This window comes from Dasypus novemcinctus, chromosome 11 (assembly GCF_030445035.2).
Source record: "Dasypus novemcinctus isolate mDasNov1 chromosome 11, mDasNov1.1.hap2, whole genome shotgun sequence".
Classification (NCBI taxonomy): domain Eukaryota; kingdom Metazoa; phylum Chordata; class Mammalia; order Cingulata; family Dasypodidae; genus Dasypus; species Dasypus novemcinctus.
The window spans coordinates 96,623,264-96,642,399 of NC_080683.1; the positions used below are offsets into that span (position 1 = coordinate 96,623,264).

The 19,136-nt window shown below is 41.2% G+C and overlaps 1 protein-coding gene across 1 annotated transcript in view; it reads right to left on the reverse strand.

Moving 5' to 3' along the window:
* The window catches only part of MAN1A1 (mannosidase alpha class 1A member 1), a 201,697-nt gene extending 186,075 nt beyond the window's left edge, over window positions 1–15,622 (reverse strand). Inside the window, exon 1 of the mRNA XM_004450482.5 lies at window positions 14,901–15,622. Within this exon, the coding sequence (XP_004450539.2) occupies window positions 14,901–15,506 (606 nt within the window). The 5' untranslated portion in view covers window positions 15,507–15,622. The remainder of the gene's footprint in view (window positions 1–14,900) is intronic.
* Window positions 15,623–19,136: the final 3,514 nt, after the last annotated feature.

A 19,136-nucleotide genomic window follows, 5' to 3' on the forward strand; every position in this document is an offset into this window, starting at 1 on the left:
TTTGCAATTAATTTTAGAAACATTTGATAAGGCATGGGAAATAAAGAGAAATATCCTTGGTTTAACTTTTTCCTATTTTTCTAATCACCAGTGGTAAACAGATTTACAATTGTAATATTGAAAAATACAGACTTGGGGGAGGGTGGGAACTAAAAAAAGAGGTAGAAAACATGAAGAATAAAAAGCTGCATATATTTTTAGGTTGAATTGGAAGAATATAAGTGTCATCTCTTATGTTAGGACTATATTCAGCCAAAATGTTCTTCAGAAAGTCTCTAAGAGTATAGTGTTCTAATATGAGGCAGTAACTTCCAGACCATTAGCTGGGGCTCTGTTTCCAAATCTACTCCTCCAGGCATAAATTACAAAGTTAATAAAGAGCAGATTAAAACCAACCAAGAACAAATTATTAATTTAGCTTTCCATTTCACTCTTCAATTCTTGCCTTAAACGGGCTAGGAACCTCTGTTGCCAATTTGGTTAAAGCTGCAGCAGCTCTAATAATCAACCATCTATCACAGAGCATGTAGATACATCCTAAATGAAAGCACCATGTGCCTAATTATTTAGTTAAATTTATACATGTAGCTGTCTCCTAATGAGACATTTTCAGCTTCTCAGCTTACAAAATATTTCCTTCTATGCCTTTAAGGTATTTCTCCAGATTTCATTCTTCTCCCCTGCTTTCTTTCCTCCCTTCCCAACCTGAGGGTTTGTGTGACATCAGGCCAGGAAGCCAGAGGTAACTGGATGCTGATGAATGAATGGCGACCTGCTCCTATGGCAGTCCTAAGAGTGTGCATCACTTCTGTGGGATACCAACTGAAGCAAGGCAAAAGAATGCTTAGTTTCCTGCCACAGGAAGCAGGAATTTTGGCAAGAACAATTAAGGAGGGAGGCAACAGTAGAAAAGAAGTTAACCGTCACACAGCAATACCACAGCTCAAACTTCCTTCTTTCCTGGAAATGACATCCTAAATCTAATCTACTTACCAAGGCTTTTCTCGACAAAAGTTCAAGCTTGTGATTCCAACCAATGCCCAGTTGCTAATAAATACTATTTATTGAACAGCCATTGTGCTGAGAGCTTTGTGAATCTTTTCTATTTTAGTTCTTCTAACTACCCTGCAAATGAGAATTATTAGCCCCATTTCATAGATGTGGAAGGGAAGGTTTGGAAGGTTTCTACTCTGCCGTATAACCTTACAATCTGCTGGTTAGGTTGTAAAGAATATTGATAGTATATTTTAAATAGTTTCTCATTTTAGTTACCTTTAAGACAAATAACTTTCCACTATCAAATTCTGGGCATGACAGAAAGCAGTGTTTCCACTTTCAGGGGTCTAAAGTCTAGTTGGCAGATAATACATATATGCCCATGAAATTAGTGACAGACAGGTTGAGGACATAACAAATGATGTGGGTATTTGGAGAGCATGGAGAGGACTTCAGGAATACATGAATTTTGAGCAAGCAAGGAGAGCTATTTGATTCAAACAATTTGAGGGAAATGAAGTAAACAAGGCAAAGACCTAAATCAGGTGTGTTTTACAGACAGTAACTGTGAATTTAGCTAAAACACACAGCCCTTATTGGTAAGTAATGGGATATATGACTCAAGAAGCAAACTGAGGGAAGAGGATGTTGCTCAACTGATAGAGCATCTGCCTACCATATAGGAGGTCCAGGGTTCAAACCCAGGGCTTCCTGGCCCACGTGCACTACTGCCACACACAAGGAGTGCCACGCCACGCAGGGGTGTCCCCTGCATAGGGGGGCCCCACACGCAGGGAGTGTGCCCCTCAAGGAGAGCCACCCTGCGCGAAAACCGCAGCCCGCCCAGGAGTGGCGCCGCACACACGGAGAGGTGATGCAGCAAGATGATGCAATAAAAGGAGACACAGATTCTCGGTGTCACCCAGAATGTGGGTGGACACAGAGGAATGCACAGGAAATGGACACAAGAGAGCAAACGACAGAGGTAGGGGAAGGGGAGAGAAATAAATAAAAATAAATCTTAAAAAAAAAAAAGGAAGCAAACTGAGGCAGGTTTGTAGAAGGCTATGGATGCCAGGCTAATGAGGTGGGACTTCATTCTAGAGCAGTGGTTTCAAACTGCCATCGCTGAACCACCATCTGGGAACATGGTAAAAGGGCAAATTCTTGGGGCCATGCAGACCTACTGAATCAGAAATTCTGGGGGTGGAACCCAGCAACCTATGTTCCAAGAAACACTGCAGGTGATTCTGAAGCACAGTAAAGTTGGAGAATTGCTGCTCTATAGGAAATGGAGAACCACTAAAACCTCTGAATTGAGCAACATGAGAGAAGTGATCTCTAGTCGAACAGTGACCTGCAAAATGGTTTGGAAAAGGGACCATTTGCAAGTTCATAAAATTTATAGAGACTCTACCCTGCAATTATTTATATGAGACAGTTCTTTTCAGGAAATACAATATTAGCTGGGAAGCAGAAGACCAAGGTCCTTTCTTTCTCTCAAAAGATCACACCCTTTTACAGAGAAAATTATTAAACACTAATTTCTCTAGTGGAAAATAATATATTATATGTGACTTTTCATCTCAGAGTGGTACTATGACTTATAAAAAGACTTTTGTCTCCCAAAAAGAAAAATTTTGGCAGGATAGCAAAAACAAAACAAACAAAAAACCCCACTTTAAATAGCCGCATCATGTACAAAATTGAAATATAAGAAACATGACAGCTCTTATCAAACATAGTTCACAACTCCAGACAATAATGATCAGAAATGAAAGCAGACTCTACCTAATTTAAAAATCATGTGACTGAAAAACAAAATGTTGGGCATAAAAATAAAACTGATTTTTTAAATGAAACAACAGAATTTTATATTCAAGTAAATGTTGACCTTCAAAGCAATCTCACAAGTATCTACATTTATTTCAGCGATATTATATTGGCTGAGAAGATTTTTTGGAACCACGTTCACAGCCAGTTTATAAGTCATTTTAAGAAAATGAATACAGTTTTTCATTTTATAAATCATTCTGAAAAATGACTTTAATACTGTAAATGACATTTCCTACATTCATTACTCTCTTTACTCACTAGATTTGGTTTAGGATGACTTTTGACTGTTGTAAAAAAAAAAAAAAATCCCTCCTTCTCCACTCTCCAAGGGACAATGGCTTATAAACCATGAGGTCATATAAGAAAAAGGGCTTCAAAGATGAAATGACATTATTTTTGGAAAATGTGATGATTTAAAAGGGGCTGACAAGTAACCTGATTAAGTCCTCCAGGTATATTTGTTTAAAAAGCATGTTCATTCAACAAATATTTACTGGGAAAGGTCCAGGGCTAGCTCACCTGGTACGGATGAAAAAGTTGAAGCTCTCTTGCCCTCAGCATGGCAAGTCTGGAATAGATGCATGACCATGAAGGGCCAATATCACAGAACTTCTGTACTCTCAGAGTCAGAGACAACAAACGTACTTTTAAGCTGCACTACTGCTTTATCGTATTACTGAGAGAACACGTAAAAAATCATAATTTTTATCCAACCTAATGGCTAAAGCAGATTTCAACAGTAGTTAATAAATCATCTTCATTTTTCATATTCCTCAAATTCTTTTTTTAAAATTACTGAATTCATCATTACACAATTCTAAGTTAAGTAACCCCTAGAGGATTAAATAATGAAGACTAATCAAAGTTGCTTATTATGAGCAAATGTATACAATGTATTAAATACATGCCAATTATGAAATACCCTTTTTGCTACATAAAGTTCCTTTTACACTTCTTAATAAGAATGTCTTACAAAATTGCTGACTCGGGCTAATAACTCCTTAAATCATAAAAGAGCCTGCACAAGCATTTCTAATTATGAGAAGAATCCTGTAGTTGACTACATACATTATAACATTAATGCTGCTAGTTGTCTACGAAAATAACGTCTCAGAGAATAGCATCTTAAATATTCTAAAATTGCTATCACTTTAAACCACAATTTATAAAACTAATATAGTGCATTTATGTTGATTGTTATTCATCATGTTAACGCAGTTTCAAAGCCAGATTTAAATAGTTCTGGCATTTGGCAGAAATTTATGAACTAACCAAGGTCAGAATATAAATACAGTTTGAAATGTGCAGCTCTTCATTATCTCAAAAAGCACAACTAAAAACTTTATCTCAAGTTGGGGGGGGGGAAGCTATATTTTCGTACAAATCACGCTTTTCTTCTATTCTATAATAAGATGCCTTCAGCAGACAATAATGCATATTTATCTGATTTAAAACACTAAGCCTCTAATTTACAAAAGATTAGCCCTCTTCTTCAAAAATAAGAACATATATTGCTATGGAATCTTATGAATATTTTCCTTTTAGTTATTTTTTTCTTCTTTAAGAACTCAGCTTTATAACACTTGCAATTTTCTAGCATCATTAAAATCACTTAAGAAATTCTATTTGGACTATTTTTCATTGACAACTATGATCTTAAAATACTAGGAAACTGTTCTGATGATGAACCAAGGTAAGGAATCCTATCAATAATCTTACGTATCCAACTCAAGGAAGAAGCAAATTTTGTTGTCACCAACTTATCCTAAAATATTCTTATCAAATCATATCACCTTTGCCTCCCACAGGAGTCCAAGCCTCTAACAGATGGCTTGCCGGATCCACCTCCTCTGATACCCCACTACTTTGGCCTCCAAGCTCTGCTTTCCTCCTAATCTTGCTCTTTGAAAACTTCCTGGTTAAATAAAACTCACAATGAAGAAACGTTACTTGTCGACCAACACAGAAGAAAATGTTGATCAAAGAAAGGCAAATTAAAAATACAAATACCAACAAACAAAAAACAAAACAAAAACAAACCAAGATACCATTCCATCACCTATGAAATTTACAAAGATATAAACCACATTCATTATATTACAGGTGGAAGTATAAATTCTTTTTGGAAAGTAATCCCTTAAAATGTACTATAATCCTCAATGTTCAGGTCCTTTGACCCACTTATTCCCTTTTAGGAATTTAAGGGGAAATCCCACTATGATGGTAGGATGAGTGAAAAATGAAAAAGAGACTTAATGAGCAAAGGTTTTTTAGCTCAGCATTTCTAATAAAAACAAAAAAATGGAAATAACCTAAAAGTCCAGGTACAAGGGAATGGTTAAATAAATCATGATGATTCTATTTGATATATTATGCTGTCATAAAGTGTCATAAAATGACACTTTAAAATAAAATTTTAAAAAAAGTTCTACATATCATCTGATTTTAACTGTGGGGAAAAAACTGATACTGGGGTAGAAAGTGTTGACAGCACTTGTGATTGAATGATAGAAATGTAGACTTTTTTGGTTTCCATTCCTGTGTACTTTCAAAATTTTCTTTCCTAAGTGGGCTTTGGTTTATAATAAAATAACAACAAAAAATACTTGCTTCTTCTACAAACCTATTATCTCCCATTTTAAGGCAAATCTCAAAGTCCACTAATTTCTGCTGAGCAACTTAAGTTATACAGAGTCAATTTCCATTATTCACAGTAGTTATGTTCTATAAAACTGCTGTGAACACAGAATTAGAAAATACTGAATCATTGATCATAATGGAAATACAGGGTTAGGTTCCTGCAAGCTTCTGGTCACATTTTCATCAACCAATCAATACGTAAGCTTGTTTTATGTATTTCTGTTTAAAGGCATCTTATTTGATTACGTATTGTTGATTCATTAACATTCATTAATATTGAACTCATGGCCAACAACACTTCATTCATGCCAGAATGAAACTTATCTAACATATATATTTTCTCCATAAGGCACATCACAGCCTTCTTGGGTTTAGGAACTCTAGACAGCATTTCAGCACTATGCTTGGGGACCATTTTAGCAAAGTCAGTAAGAAAAAGCACAAAAATTCAAAAAATATGGTACTGAATATATTGTAAAAATGGAACTTGTTTACAGTATGAGAGCTGAAACAAGGCAGGACATTGTCACCTTGTTTGACCTCAGCTGAGAATGTGTATTCAGATGACTCAAATTTTCTACCACTCTGTACATGTCCAAGAATGATCATGGAAGCACCACAAGTATTGATTTTGGGTTACAAATACATTTTAGTGAGTAGGCAAATCCCTGAATATGGAAAATGATAAGGAACAACTATATTTTTAATAGCAGGCTTTAGGGAACAATACCTTGAGGAAAGGCATGTGCTGGTGCTGAAATTTCAGGCAACTGGGAATGAGATTTTGAAGCTGGGTACACACCCCAGTGCTGACCTAATCATAGCTCTGTCCTTTTGTATTATACTCCGACAGAGATACAGTGAAGAAACACACCCTTTTAGCAGCTCCAGCATTTATTCCTGTGAAAGAACTGGGGTCTGACAATCACACCCCAAACATCAGCTCAGAGAAGCTGGACATGGCCATCCCTAGCTTGAACTTGATTCTTAGAAGAATCAAGCCCCCATGGCACCTTGGAAAGAACATTTATGAGGAAGGATCTGGTAAAAAGGGAGACTCCAGCAATAGTTCATGGTCCTTGGGTGACCTGTGTTCATGCCACAGCCACCAGTCACTCACAGGCTTGTGGACATAAATTATTGACACACCCTTTCCCATAAACTCCCAGGGAAAACCTAACCTAGGCAACAGGCTTCCCTATCAGCATTGCAGTGAATATTGTTTGGGTCTGTAGCTTGCTGTATTATTAAACCATCCCTGCACAGCCTGGCTTCTTTCATCAGGTTTTCATCCCCTTATTTCCATGCCTCCTCTCATAATGAGTTTCTCATATGAAACACCCCACACTAGACACTGGAAGCAGGACAATCTTATCAGACACCCACATATAAACATGTGAAAAAGTGTCAGTGCAAGTTAATATAACATGGTCTGAGTGTCTACATATGAAACTATAGGGAGCAAGAGTGATCGAAAAGGAGTGAAGCAATGAGAAACAGGGTCTCTGATAAACTCAGGAGCCAGGGAGACAAACGTTCTGACGGAAAAACAAAAGCCAGGGAGGCATTCCAGTTACAAGAGTCAAATCGACACAAAGGATACCTGTGCTTTTTCATTTTATCATCTCAGTTCTGGATTATCTGCAGGACTGCTGGGCTATAAAGTACCTAAAGCCACTGCCAGGGTATTCATAACAGAAATGAGGGCTCTGACTTTTAAATGCTCTTAAGCCTTAATCTCATTTGGTTTTCTTTCAAGTACTTATGATCACAGAAGTCTTTATAAGGACTCACTGGGGGTGGAGCAGGGCTGCAGCATTCTTCCGAGCAAAGGAATTAGCCGGTATTGCTTTCTCAGGCAATACCAGCCCAAGTCAAAGTGCTCCATACCCTCTGAGATGGTCCCAGCAGGGCCTCTCCCTGGGGCCTCTCCCTGCTGGCCCGCCAGTCCGGCCTGAGGAGAGGGAGGGCGGGTTCAGCCAGTCTCCAAAGCCCATGTTCTTCATCAGAGTCAACAGGCCACTTGGAGCAGGGAGAGACAGGTCCTGACTCAGACCTCAGTGCACTAGAGACTCCCATGAAGTCACAGCTCACTGGGCCTTAACTTTTGATATATGAAAGAACTGGATCCCTGATCTCCTTCTGGTCCTAAAACTCCAATAAATTGAGATTCGGGATGAAGCGCTCGAATAGGCCAAAATCTCTGAACTACAAGTCATAACAGAAGTATGTGAACTTTGACAATCAGATGACACAATGAGCTCTGAGTATCAAATTTATCATAATTATATCATGTTTTACCAAATCTAAAATCATTTTTTTCTTACTTTTTTCAACATTTCCCCAAAGACTCTCTCTTTCATTCTATTTTAGGGTACAATTTCCTTACTTAAGGAGGTAACTCAAGAACTGCAGCTTCCATGGGAAAATAGTACTTCAGGAAAAAGCACATTTAACTGAGAGATAGAGGGAAACTAATTCTTGAATACATATTTTGAAGTACAGAAGCTGAAGAAATATATGAAGAAGTATATGTAGTAGTATAAAATTTTAAAGATACCTACCTAGGGTCTTTTGGAATTTGACAGGTACAGGAGAAAAGCAGACTTGAAAAGTAGCAAAATAAAATCATAGTTATCTAGAATGATCATTTTGATGAAACTAAAATGTATATCCCTCCCTTTTTAAATTTTTATTTACACACATTCCATTTCCACAAACATACACTCCCTTGGTAACATCTAACCTACTTTCTATCTCTTTGCATTTGCTGTTTCTAGATATTTTATATAAGAAATTTATACAGTATTTGTCTTTATGCACCTTGCTTATTTCACTCAGCACGGTTCATCTGACTTCCAGGATGTCTCAGAATTTCATTCCTTCTTAACAATAGAATAATATTCCATAGTGTATCTATGCCACATTCATTTGCTGATGGACACTTGGGTTGTTTCCACTTTTTGGCTCTTGTGAATACGACTGCTATAAACACTCATGTACAAGTAATCCTTTGAAGTCCCGTTTTTCACTTTCTTTGCATATATACCTAAAGGTGGAAATGCCAGGTCTCATGATAATTCCATATTGAACTTTTTGAGGAACTGCCATATTGCATTCCACAGTGGCTGTACCATTTTACAATAAAATAATACAATAAATAAGCACCAAAACTTTAAACTATTTTTGATAACCATTTGAAACTCATTACCCACTTCCTCAATATACTGAACAGTATGTGCAACACTGTGATCTTGGCATGATGGTTTTAGGTAGTGATTAATAACAGTAATAAGAGCATATAGCATTTATTGTGCACTCACGGCATGCCAGGCACCATTCTACATGCATTGTGTAGGTTATCTCATTTAAGTCTTGTGAGTCAATAAAATGGGTACAATTATTATCCACATTTTACAAATGAGGGAACAGAAGCTCTGAGAGATTGAGGAGCTTGCTTAAGGTCACAAAGTAAGTGGTAGCGTATTATAGAAGCTGCTCTTCTAACTACCACAATGCTGCAAATGGATGGAATTGAGACAGAGAATGACACCCAAACTGAATTTTCAGGGCCTCCCACAATGAAAGGCCCAGAGACTAGTGTGCTTTTTAAATGTATGACTATTTCTTAAATAATAAAGTCTTTCAGATTTGTTATCAATTCTGTTCTTATCCAGTGTCCTATCAGAAGAGCATATACATTTAGTTTGGAAGAGCTCCCTCTAGGTGTCACACTCCTCTTCTCTGGGTACCCCCCTAACCTCTGTATATACATTCTTTTTTCTTTCCTTCCTCTTCCTCCCCACATCTTTTTTAAAAGAATGTTCAAATGAATGAGTACAAATGCCTCTTTTTCTTACATAGATATTTATAAAGAGAAAAAGATGTCATTTCAAAGATTCCCTGAGTGGTTTTATGAAGTCTTCAAAATCATGTGACTAGTAAGATTTTAGAAAATTATTATAGTTAATTCAAAACCTGATATGAGGTCAAATTTATAATACTTGCAGAACTGTATTATTTGTGTTTTATACTCACTTTACATTGGGGTCTCCAAATAATGAACACTGTCAGTGGATTTACACATCTGTTTTGTGTTTTATTTAGGAGTTCGGCAGCAACGGGGAAGTATGAGGATCAGGACTTCCGTTCTCAGCCCAACTCTGGTGATGTGATCTCCAGCACAGTCTTCCTGTCTCAGTTGCCTCTATTCTAAAATGAATGAACTGAGCTCTCTCTGTGAGGTCTCGTCTGGTTGCAGTACTTTATGACTTAGAACATATCCTTGGTTTTTTAAAAATCAGATATTTAATGTTATAAACTTTTATGTCATATTTTTAGTAACAGAAAAAATCATTTATAGCTTGCATCAAAGATCTTTAAACGGACTGAGGGTTTGAGGGGTAGGGAGCTAGAGACAGTCTGATTACTGAATACCAAGCTAGGCACTAGGCTAGGAATGCTGTGGGAAAGTTCAAGAATTAATTTCCCCAAAGGGGGAATCTTTTCCCTAAACTTTCAAATATAGGTTTCTCCTTTACCCCTTCCATCTACTTAGGGGTGAAGCTCTTTTGCCAATCATTTCCGAGTATTCTGGAGCCCATGGGGTAGCTGCTCCTATTTTAATCAATGACACTCGTCTTTGACACACATACACGTATTTATGATATTGAAGGTTATAAAGAAGTTAAAAGGCCACAGCTGCTCTACTGGACTATGGGCTAAAAGTTGGCTCCAGTGAAACTCTGACCTACCTGTGTTTATGAAGCCCTCATTGTTCATACAGATTTGCAGATGTTCTTCCCTTCTGACCTTGAAACACAAGCTTTCAATTCTCTAATGAAGAATGTGTACTACAGTAGCTTATGAATTCATTCAAATATAGAGGTTCTCCAGTGAATTGCAAGAAATTCACGTCTCACACAAATGCATTTTCTACATATGTGAAATACCAAGGATCAATTTCTTAAGGCCTGTACACAGTTCTTCTAATATGAATCTTAGTTACCCGATAAAAGGAAGATCTAATTCTCCTTTTGAAGAAATTAACACTAGCTTTCAGAAAATTAAGCTGAACATAGTCAATTATCCATTAACAATCTTTTTTGGCTTTCATGTATTGAAGTTCAACGGTCAGCATCTATTCCAGTATTTACACTGTTGGAATCTTAATTTATTCATCTACTTGTTAAAGAGAGACGCCTTTAGAAATGCTCCACAATCTACCTGCTCTAGGGAAGGTCTCTGCAAAGTCATAAAAGTAATATTCGGTGCCTCTTTATCCTGCCTAGCTCAGTCATAAATTACCCTTTTGTGGGACCACCCAAGCCAGCCCTGCCCTTGACAAAGCCACAGTTAGGAAGGCCTGCACCTTGACATGGTTTGGGATGAGAAGAGCCACCCCTAGCCTCTCTGAACAGCCCCTGTCCCTTCTTCTCCAAATGGCTCCTTGCCTCTCTTGCCCCTTCTGCCTTTTTCCATGGCATAGTTTACTCTCAGGGCAGGTACTTCCATGTGGCTTGGATGATAAGCTGCCCTCAGCTTCTCCAGATGGATTACCCTTCCCCTCCCCTCAGGGTCACACTAGAGGCAAGAACCTGGGACCTCATGTGCTTCTCTCCCTGCCCCTCCATGGACCATCGCAGCAGTCTGGGTTAGGTAAGGCCATCCGGCACCACTGCCATGCTCATTCTCCCCTCTTCCCGTCCAGGATCCTTCCTTTGATTTAACAAAGCTGTCCTTTCATGCATTCTTGCATGGATGGCTCTCTGTGTTTGCAGCTCATCACCCAAGGAACTTCCACCTAATGTCCCAAAGTCTTATGGCTCAGGATATCTTGCATTTGCCCATGTTCAGTTGGAACTTAACCAAGAGCAGGGTGAGCAGCAGAACAGGCAAGACCGTCCAAGGGTAACCAAGCTCTTCTGGCAAGTCTTTTGGCTTTAGTATTTTGTAAAATATTTTCCACACCAGAATGACCCATGCAAATAAATCAGAAATTAAAGGTTCATGTAAAGTGTTTTATTTTGTTTTAATTTGCCAAAGTAGATTATTGCCACATCTACTCTTTTCCAAAAAAGGTTAATAGTCTACTTATTATAAATTATCAACTTAAGAATAACCTAAAGCTAGTGTAAGGCATAAAAATATATCTTAACCATTAGCTATCAATATGAAAATTTTCTTTGAAACCTGTGATTATATAAACAGGACTGGAATAAAGAATAAAGTTTTACTTGAGAAACCAAGAGAAGACTGACCCTACAGCTGACAGGCCGTGAAGCCTTACCTGATAAGGATGCCAAGCTGGCTGCCAGCCTGCACATGTCCACTTAAGCTGGTGGGGATTCCAGTCTGAGAAAAGAGGAATCTCCTCTGACAACATGGCTGTCTTCCGTCCCTAGCACTCACGGACTTCCTATAAATTCCAGGAAATCAGAAAAAAAAATTGTTCATCCTCTAAAAAAGGGATAAGGAAGGAGGGCCATAATCCTAAAAGACAGTGTAAGCACATTGTATAGGCTCACACAAAAAAAAGTTTCCTGACTTTAAAAGGGGGTGGGGAGGAGGGGAAATGGACTATTTTTTTGTTTTGTTTTAATTCCATGGTGTTGTTTTAACTGCTGTGCTTCATTACTCTAATGATGTATTTAAAACAAACAAACAAACAAAAAAAAACTATGGACACTCTGAGTACAATTTTAAAAGATCAAATTGATGAAATCAAATATGCACTGTTGTAAAATTGAAGCAAAATTCCATAGTTAAAAATTTATAAAGTCCTCATTCGGTAGGGGAAAGGGGAAGTTTTACCATCCATCAAATTAATACAGAAAAGCTACTTAAGTGACACTTTTTGGTGAAGGGTGCTAGGTAATGCCCTATTTGAAATTATCAGACTTTCTTCCCAAGAGATAAATTTATTAAAAATTTACTGCAGCACCAGCGGCATAACTATGTGAGCAATAAAAAATAATATTGGCTGCCTTTAGACTAAATTTAAAAATACAAATTTGATTCAGAAATTAAAGTTTAGCTTCCAACTTGTCTATACCTTCTAAATTTTAAAGTATAGGTACATTCAGGTATAATAAAGGACCTAAGTGCAAAAAAAGATCTAGAAACTATAGGACCATTAAAGAACAAAACCATGGCAAAGAACCACTGGTCCATATGAATCTAAATGTAGAAAGTTAAAGCCCAGTACCTATTTTCAATGGGCAACCACTCTCTTTCCTTACTCTAAAACTAAACATTTACAGCATATCTAACATAGCATGAGTTACCTTTGTTGTTGTTATTTTGTACAAGGGAACACATTTGCCCGAACTAATCTAATGGAAAGTCATAATTCATTTCTTCCCATTAGCCTTCTTTGACTAAATACTGACACTGCCCTGGCTCTTTTGGGTTCTCAGAGTAATATGGAATTTTAAAGAACACATTTAGTTCCACCACTTTATGCAAGACTAGGCAGTTTCAAAACATCTAGGTGCTAACATGTTAGCAACACATTGACAAAGAAGGCTACATAAATTTCTTTTATGTGATTAAGACCTTTTGATTAGAAACACAGATAACAGATCTAACAGGAACAAATGGCACACTGTTAATGTTTTTTCTGAATAGATTGCCCCTGACCCACTGCTCTGCTCTAAATACACTTAATCACTATTGGTCAATACCAATGGCTGCACCTTTAGTATTTAAAATATTTCCTCAGACAATACAATTGAGATCTGCATTAACCGGCAGCTCATATGCATCAAGAGACACAAAATACATAAATTGCACAGCTTCAAACTTAAAGTGAAGCACTAGCAGATAAAAATCATTTGCAGTTAATTTACCTATGGTTTTTGATTGGATATTTTTAAGGGGGTCTGGAGATGAGGATAGGAGGGAGATGGTTGGTGAGAGGTAGAGCTTTTGACCACCTTTCTGGTTTGGTAGTTCGGACAGAATTTCATGGAGAAGGGCAATGGCTAGACATAAACTGGCAGGCAAAGTTGAATATATTCTCCCATATCTGGGGGCTCTGTGTCTGAAGATGGTCTCAGAGAAGGAGGAAGGCTGATGGACTGTGGAAGGAAGCTATATGCATAGAAGGCATGAAGACATTTTGCCTAGGAAAAACTGAAAGGGACCCAAATCCACTTCGACTTGTTCAATTGCAGCTTAACCGAATTCATCCTTAAAGTCACAAATCCTATTACAATTTACCTGCCTCCATTCTGCAGCCATTCAAGCTAAACACCTCCTCACCACCTCAAAATTCTATTTACTCTCTGAAAACAGGAAATCAGGAAGCTTCCTTTCCCGATTACCTAGTCAATGCCAAAATACTAAAGTTATTTTTTTACAGGGACAAAAAGGTTACTACCATTCATGATGTATTTGAGAATAATGAATGAAGATTGGGGGTGAAAGGCTTTTAATATGGTTCCTAGAGCTCTTGGCTTCTATGTAAAATCTAGGCAAGCACAGTTTCACTCAGGAGAGTAGCTGTGGAAGGAGGCATGTCCAGAGTCTGGTGACATGACCAGGAGGGAACCCAGACTTCAAGTCCTAACTTGGTCACTAAAAGCCTCTGGGGCCCTGGGCAAATCCCTCCAACTTTCACCTTTAAAATGACAGCCTGAAATTGTGTTTTAGGTCCCTTTCAAAATTAAGTAGGTCATGAACTAACCACATTACTAGTTATAAATGTGAAAATGACCTGACAGAAATTGCAAATGACTTATCAAAGTCCATGTTTGTCCTAGATTCAGTTTGTCATCATTGTGCTACTCCGAGGTAAACCTGTTGCATCACATAGAGCACCCTATTTCTGACTGTTCTAGGAATACAAGAGGCAGAAGATGGCTCTTATATATATATACCGCCTATGAATCAGAAGTTCTCAAGTTCCACCTTTACAGTCTGTAAGTACTTCCAGGATGCCACCTGCCAGGATGGGGCACGTGATTGAACCTGGGGTGTGCTGGCTTGCTACTAGAACCTTTCCGTCAAGTGTGATGGATGCTTGGCATTTCCATTCAAGCTCCATTTCCAAGCCACTTCCGAGTTTTACTAGGGGGCGGTTTGGTACCTTCCCTGTTTGTTACTGTTTTCAGCAGCCAGGGAAGGAGGTTTGTACATCACCTGCTGGTGTATTTAATATCTATCTCGATGGCTTATGGGCATCCATCCGAGCAAACAGGTTAAAAGCAGAGATTCAACCTGAGACTGTAACTGGCCACATCTACTGTGATACTGAAAAATAAAAGGAAAACGAAAGAACCTTTGACTCTGCACCGGGTGGAAGGGGAAACCTCCAGCTTCCCCTACAACTGTAAAATTGCAGTCTTGTGACTTTCAAAAGGTTTGCCATTTCTCCCTGAAAAAACACAGCCGGTGGGAAGAGATTTCTGGCACGGTGCACTCACCTCTTTGATCTTTGCCCTCTTCTCGCGGATGGCGGCGTCAGCGGGCTCCGAGCCCTCCACCCCGATGGGGAGCACGAAGTTCACCTGGGGCAGCCCCTTGGACGCCGTCTTGTCACGCCGCTGGTCCTGGGCCACCTTCTCCTTCTCCAGGAGGATGTCTCTTTGGATCTCCTCAGGCAGCTTCTGCAGGGTCTCCTTGGCTTCCCTGAGAGCCCGCTCGTGGTTTTCGCGGATCCTGGCCAAGTTGTCCTCCAGGGAGTCCGCCGGGTCCCCGGCTGCGCCCTCCTCGCGGCGCCGGGCTCGCCCCTCGGCGGCGTCCTCGGCGCGCGCCCCGGGCCCGGGCTTGTGGTCGGCCGCCGGCTGCAGGGCGGGGCTGGAGTGGAACAGGACCCCGCTGAGCAGCTTGGAGGAGTCGGGCAGGAAGAAGATCGCCCCGAAGCAGAGCGTGATGAAGGCGCTGAACACCAGCAGCAGCACGAACTTCTCCGTCAGGCGGAAGGCGGCCGGGCCCGACCCCTTCCTGCCGCCGGCGCCGCCGCCGAGCCCCCCGCCCAGGCCGCCGCCCGCGGGGCAGCTGAAGAGCGGCAACAGGCCCCCCACGGGCATCGCGCCGGCCGCCGCGCCGCTCGCTGTCCAGTGGCCCGGCGCCGCGCCGCTCAGCCGCCAAACTTCGCCGCCGCCCGGCGTCAGCGGCTGCGGGGCTGGGTCGTGCGCATCCAGGCCGCCCAGACCCCGGGGCTGGGCGGCAGGTCTGCCCTGGGGAAACAACTCCCCCGCTGGGCTTCTCCCCGGGGCGCCTCCTTTGGCGAGCTGGCACGCGCCGCCGACCGCTGGCTGCAGTCCCTGCGGGGAGAGAACAGCAAACGTAGTTATTACGGCGGTGATGATAAAGTTTCCCGTGGGTCTCCGCCCTGCGACGTCCTCGGGAACCGCCAGGACAGCTGCCCCCCGCGCTGAGTCCGGAGTCCAGCTCCGGGCACCGCCCTCCGAGCCCCCACTTTGGACTCGGGGTGAAGTTTTCGGGTCTGGGGGAGGGGGGCGGGGTGTTCGCGCACACCTGGGGCAGGTTCGCGTGCGGCCCCAGCGGGAGAGGGCAGCGCGCCTCTGGGCTTGGAGGGGCGCAGCGCGGGCTGGGGGGGAGGAGGCGCGTCAACTTCGCCCGCTCCCCATTTCGGAGCTGGGACTAGCCGTCTCTGTCTGTCGGGCGGCGGCGGAGCGTGCAGCCCCAGGCCCCGCAGCCCGGCGGCGCTCAGGTGGGTGGACGGGCGCGCGGAAGAGTCGGAGCGAGCAGGGCGCACGATGCCCTCCGTGCGGCCCCGCGAGCACTAGTGCCACTGCCGGTCTCCCGGCGGTCGGAAACGAGGGCGGCGACGCTCCGGGAGAGTGACTGCGCGGCCAGGCCAATCACACGCCGCCCAGGGTCCCGCGGGGGCGGGGCCGAGGCGGGGAGGGGGCTGCGCGGGGCGGGGAGTTTACGGGAAGCGCAGCCTCGCTGGGGCCCCGCCGGGGGCGGAGAGGCCGCGGGTCCGGGAGGCGCGAGGGGGCGGGGGTGGCGCGCGGGAGGGCGGCCGGACCCGCCGCCGAGGTCCAGGGAGGCGAGGCGGCGGGCGGGGCTCGGGGCGGCCGTCCCGCGTTGGCTTCGGTCCCGGGTCCCAGGCGGGTGGGTGGTCCTCGCGGTCCGGAGGCGCAGGGGCTGATGCGCTCCCTCCCTGCCCGAGCTTGGGGCCCCGCGCCCGGCCACCCCAGGGGGTCCCGGGAAGGGAGGGGTCTCGTGGGGGATCGCCCGGCGCCGCTGGTTCGGAAGCGGGTCTTTTCCCCAATCATCTTTTTACTCAAGCCAGGGATTTTCCCCGGTACCCGGGAGCAGGTACATCAAAAGTCCTCGGTTGGAAGAGCCGTGATCCTGAGAGCTTTTGAGCCCTCTGGTCTAACATCCTTTCACATCCTAACAGACGTTCCCTTGGGCTTTTCCTGTTCACCCTTCTCCTCCTTCCCAAAGAAAAGTTGTGCACCTCCCCCGTCACGCTCTCATACATACCCACATACGCACGCACGCGCGCGCACACACACACACACACACTTTCAAAATTCATTTACCTCATAGAAGTTGGTCAAATTTTCCATTCAGAGAAGAGAGTTTTATGCTGCCCCAGTTTCAGGCAATACATTGAACACTGTGTTTGAAATTAAGTCTTGGATTTAACTACTTCCAGTGAAGTAAGGACTTAGTCCAATTGAGATTTTTTTCAAGACAGTATTATTTTTCAAACTGTGTTTTTGATTCCCCAGTTGCTCGGCAAAGAAAGTGTTAGCATAGAGGAAAAAGCTGACTGACATTATTTCTGAAAACTGGTGTAGCAGCCTTACCCTACCCTCACCCTTTTCTAGAAACGTGCTTTTAGTCTTTCTGTTTCTGCTTGTTGTCTTCATTAAAGGAAACAGCTGGCACCTTTCAGGAAGTGCCCGCAGCACAGATGTTTTCAGGTGTTAGGCTATATGAGAAAAGTTAAAACTACATTAGAAACCCTTATTATGGTGTTCATTTAATTTATTAATTTTAGCCATCATTGTTTATTTTATATTTGTTTCGTGTGATTTGAGTACTATATTGAAAGTTTCTGTTAATAGGAAATTATTGTTTGATAAAGCCCTCTTTATGACTTGGTTATCTTGATGCCTGCTATGAAATTCTATGCCCAGAAGAGTGCAGCATACCCAAGCAGGGTAATAAAGTTTAGAAGGACTGAAAAAGAAAATAAAATGATATTTTTAATGATGTAAAGGTAACTTTTGTTTCAAACTACTTTGCAAGTGTGGATTGGCTGCGAAGCTTGAATCACTTTGAAACAATATTGTATGTTTCCAAAAACATCCTAAAAATTGAGTTCTCATGGATACACACATACATGAACATATGTGTGTGTGTGTGTGTGTATACAGTGTGGTTGGGATTGGGTATCCTAAAAGCCAATTTCTTAATGGTAATATTTTTTGGAGTGATTTATTTTAACAATTCGGTTTTAAAAATGGAAGTATTTCCTGTAGCCACCCAAATATGTTAAAACGTTACTTTTAAAAAATATTAATTTTTCCAGGAAATCAATGAAATCCATTTTTAAAAGTGCATGTGTAAATGGTGATGAAGTTGAAATTATAAACCAAAAGTATTTATGACACTTTAATTTGGTACCTAAACCAATTTGACATTTAATACCACTGTCTACAGTAGAAACATTCTAAATATAGTATGTGGATTTTAGGATTATGAGTTTTTCTGGAAACTTCAAATATGATTTATCTATATTGTGTTTAAATCTTTTAAAGGGACTGCTCGATTTATTTCGGTTCAAAGTAATGCTCCTTATTTTAAGATTGTTTTCTTAATGGTTTCTTATAAGACAGAGGTCTATTATGTTTGAAGACTGCCTTTAGTAATTTGTGAAATGAGAAAATACCCTGGATGGTTGGTTTAAGATGCATATTAAACCCACCAGTCTCTATTAGGTGGGATGAGAAAAAATATGGGAATGCCCATTATTAGGCTAGAGCAAGTTAAAAAAAAATTCTCAGAGAAGGTATCTGAAGAGGTATACCAACTAAATTAACCATGGGAAGTTCTGTGTATTCAAAGTACAGCTGTACAGAGTAATCAACAAGAAAAATACACATTTTGTAGAAACAAAATCTTACACTTTGCCTTTGTTTCAATACTATAAAGCAATTCACATTCCACAGTTCGGGGGGAAAAATAAGAAGCTCTGCATCCCTAGAGAAATGGAAAAATAAAAGTGACCCTGAGTTATTCTGGCCCGCAAAATAATTAAACTTTGACTATGTCCCATAAAACTGGACCCCCCAACCATAGCTCCCTAAAGATATGTCACGACCTTTATCAATACAGTAATCACTATGAAGTTGCTGTTTTCCCATTGTGAATAGTCTCATGTAAATTTGGCAACATTAGTAATTTTATAAGTTTTCTCTTTAAATACTTACTGTGTTTTCTACTTGGCCAGCCAGTTCCTCTGAAGCATGCCTCTCTTGTACCTTTTGCAAGTTTCTTTGAAAAGCCCAGTTCTTATTTTTTCATTTTCTTCAGTCTTTGTAGCTTTTTTCTCTTTTTTTTTGGTGACAGTCTGTACATTTTTGTGTTTCAAAATAATATCTTTAGAATCATGTACTTTTGCTTACCTGGGTTTAGTCAGAAATATTTTGAAAAAGTACGAAGAGATCCCA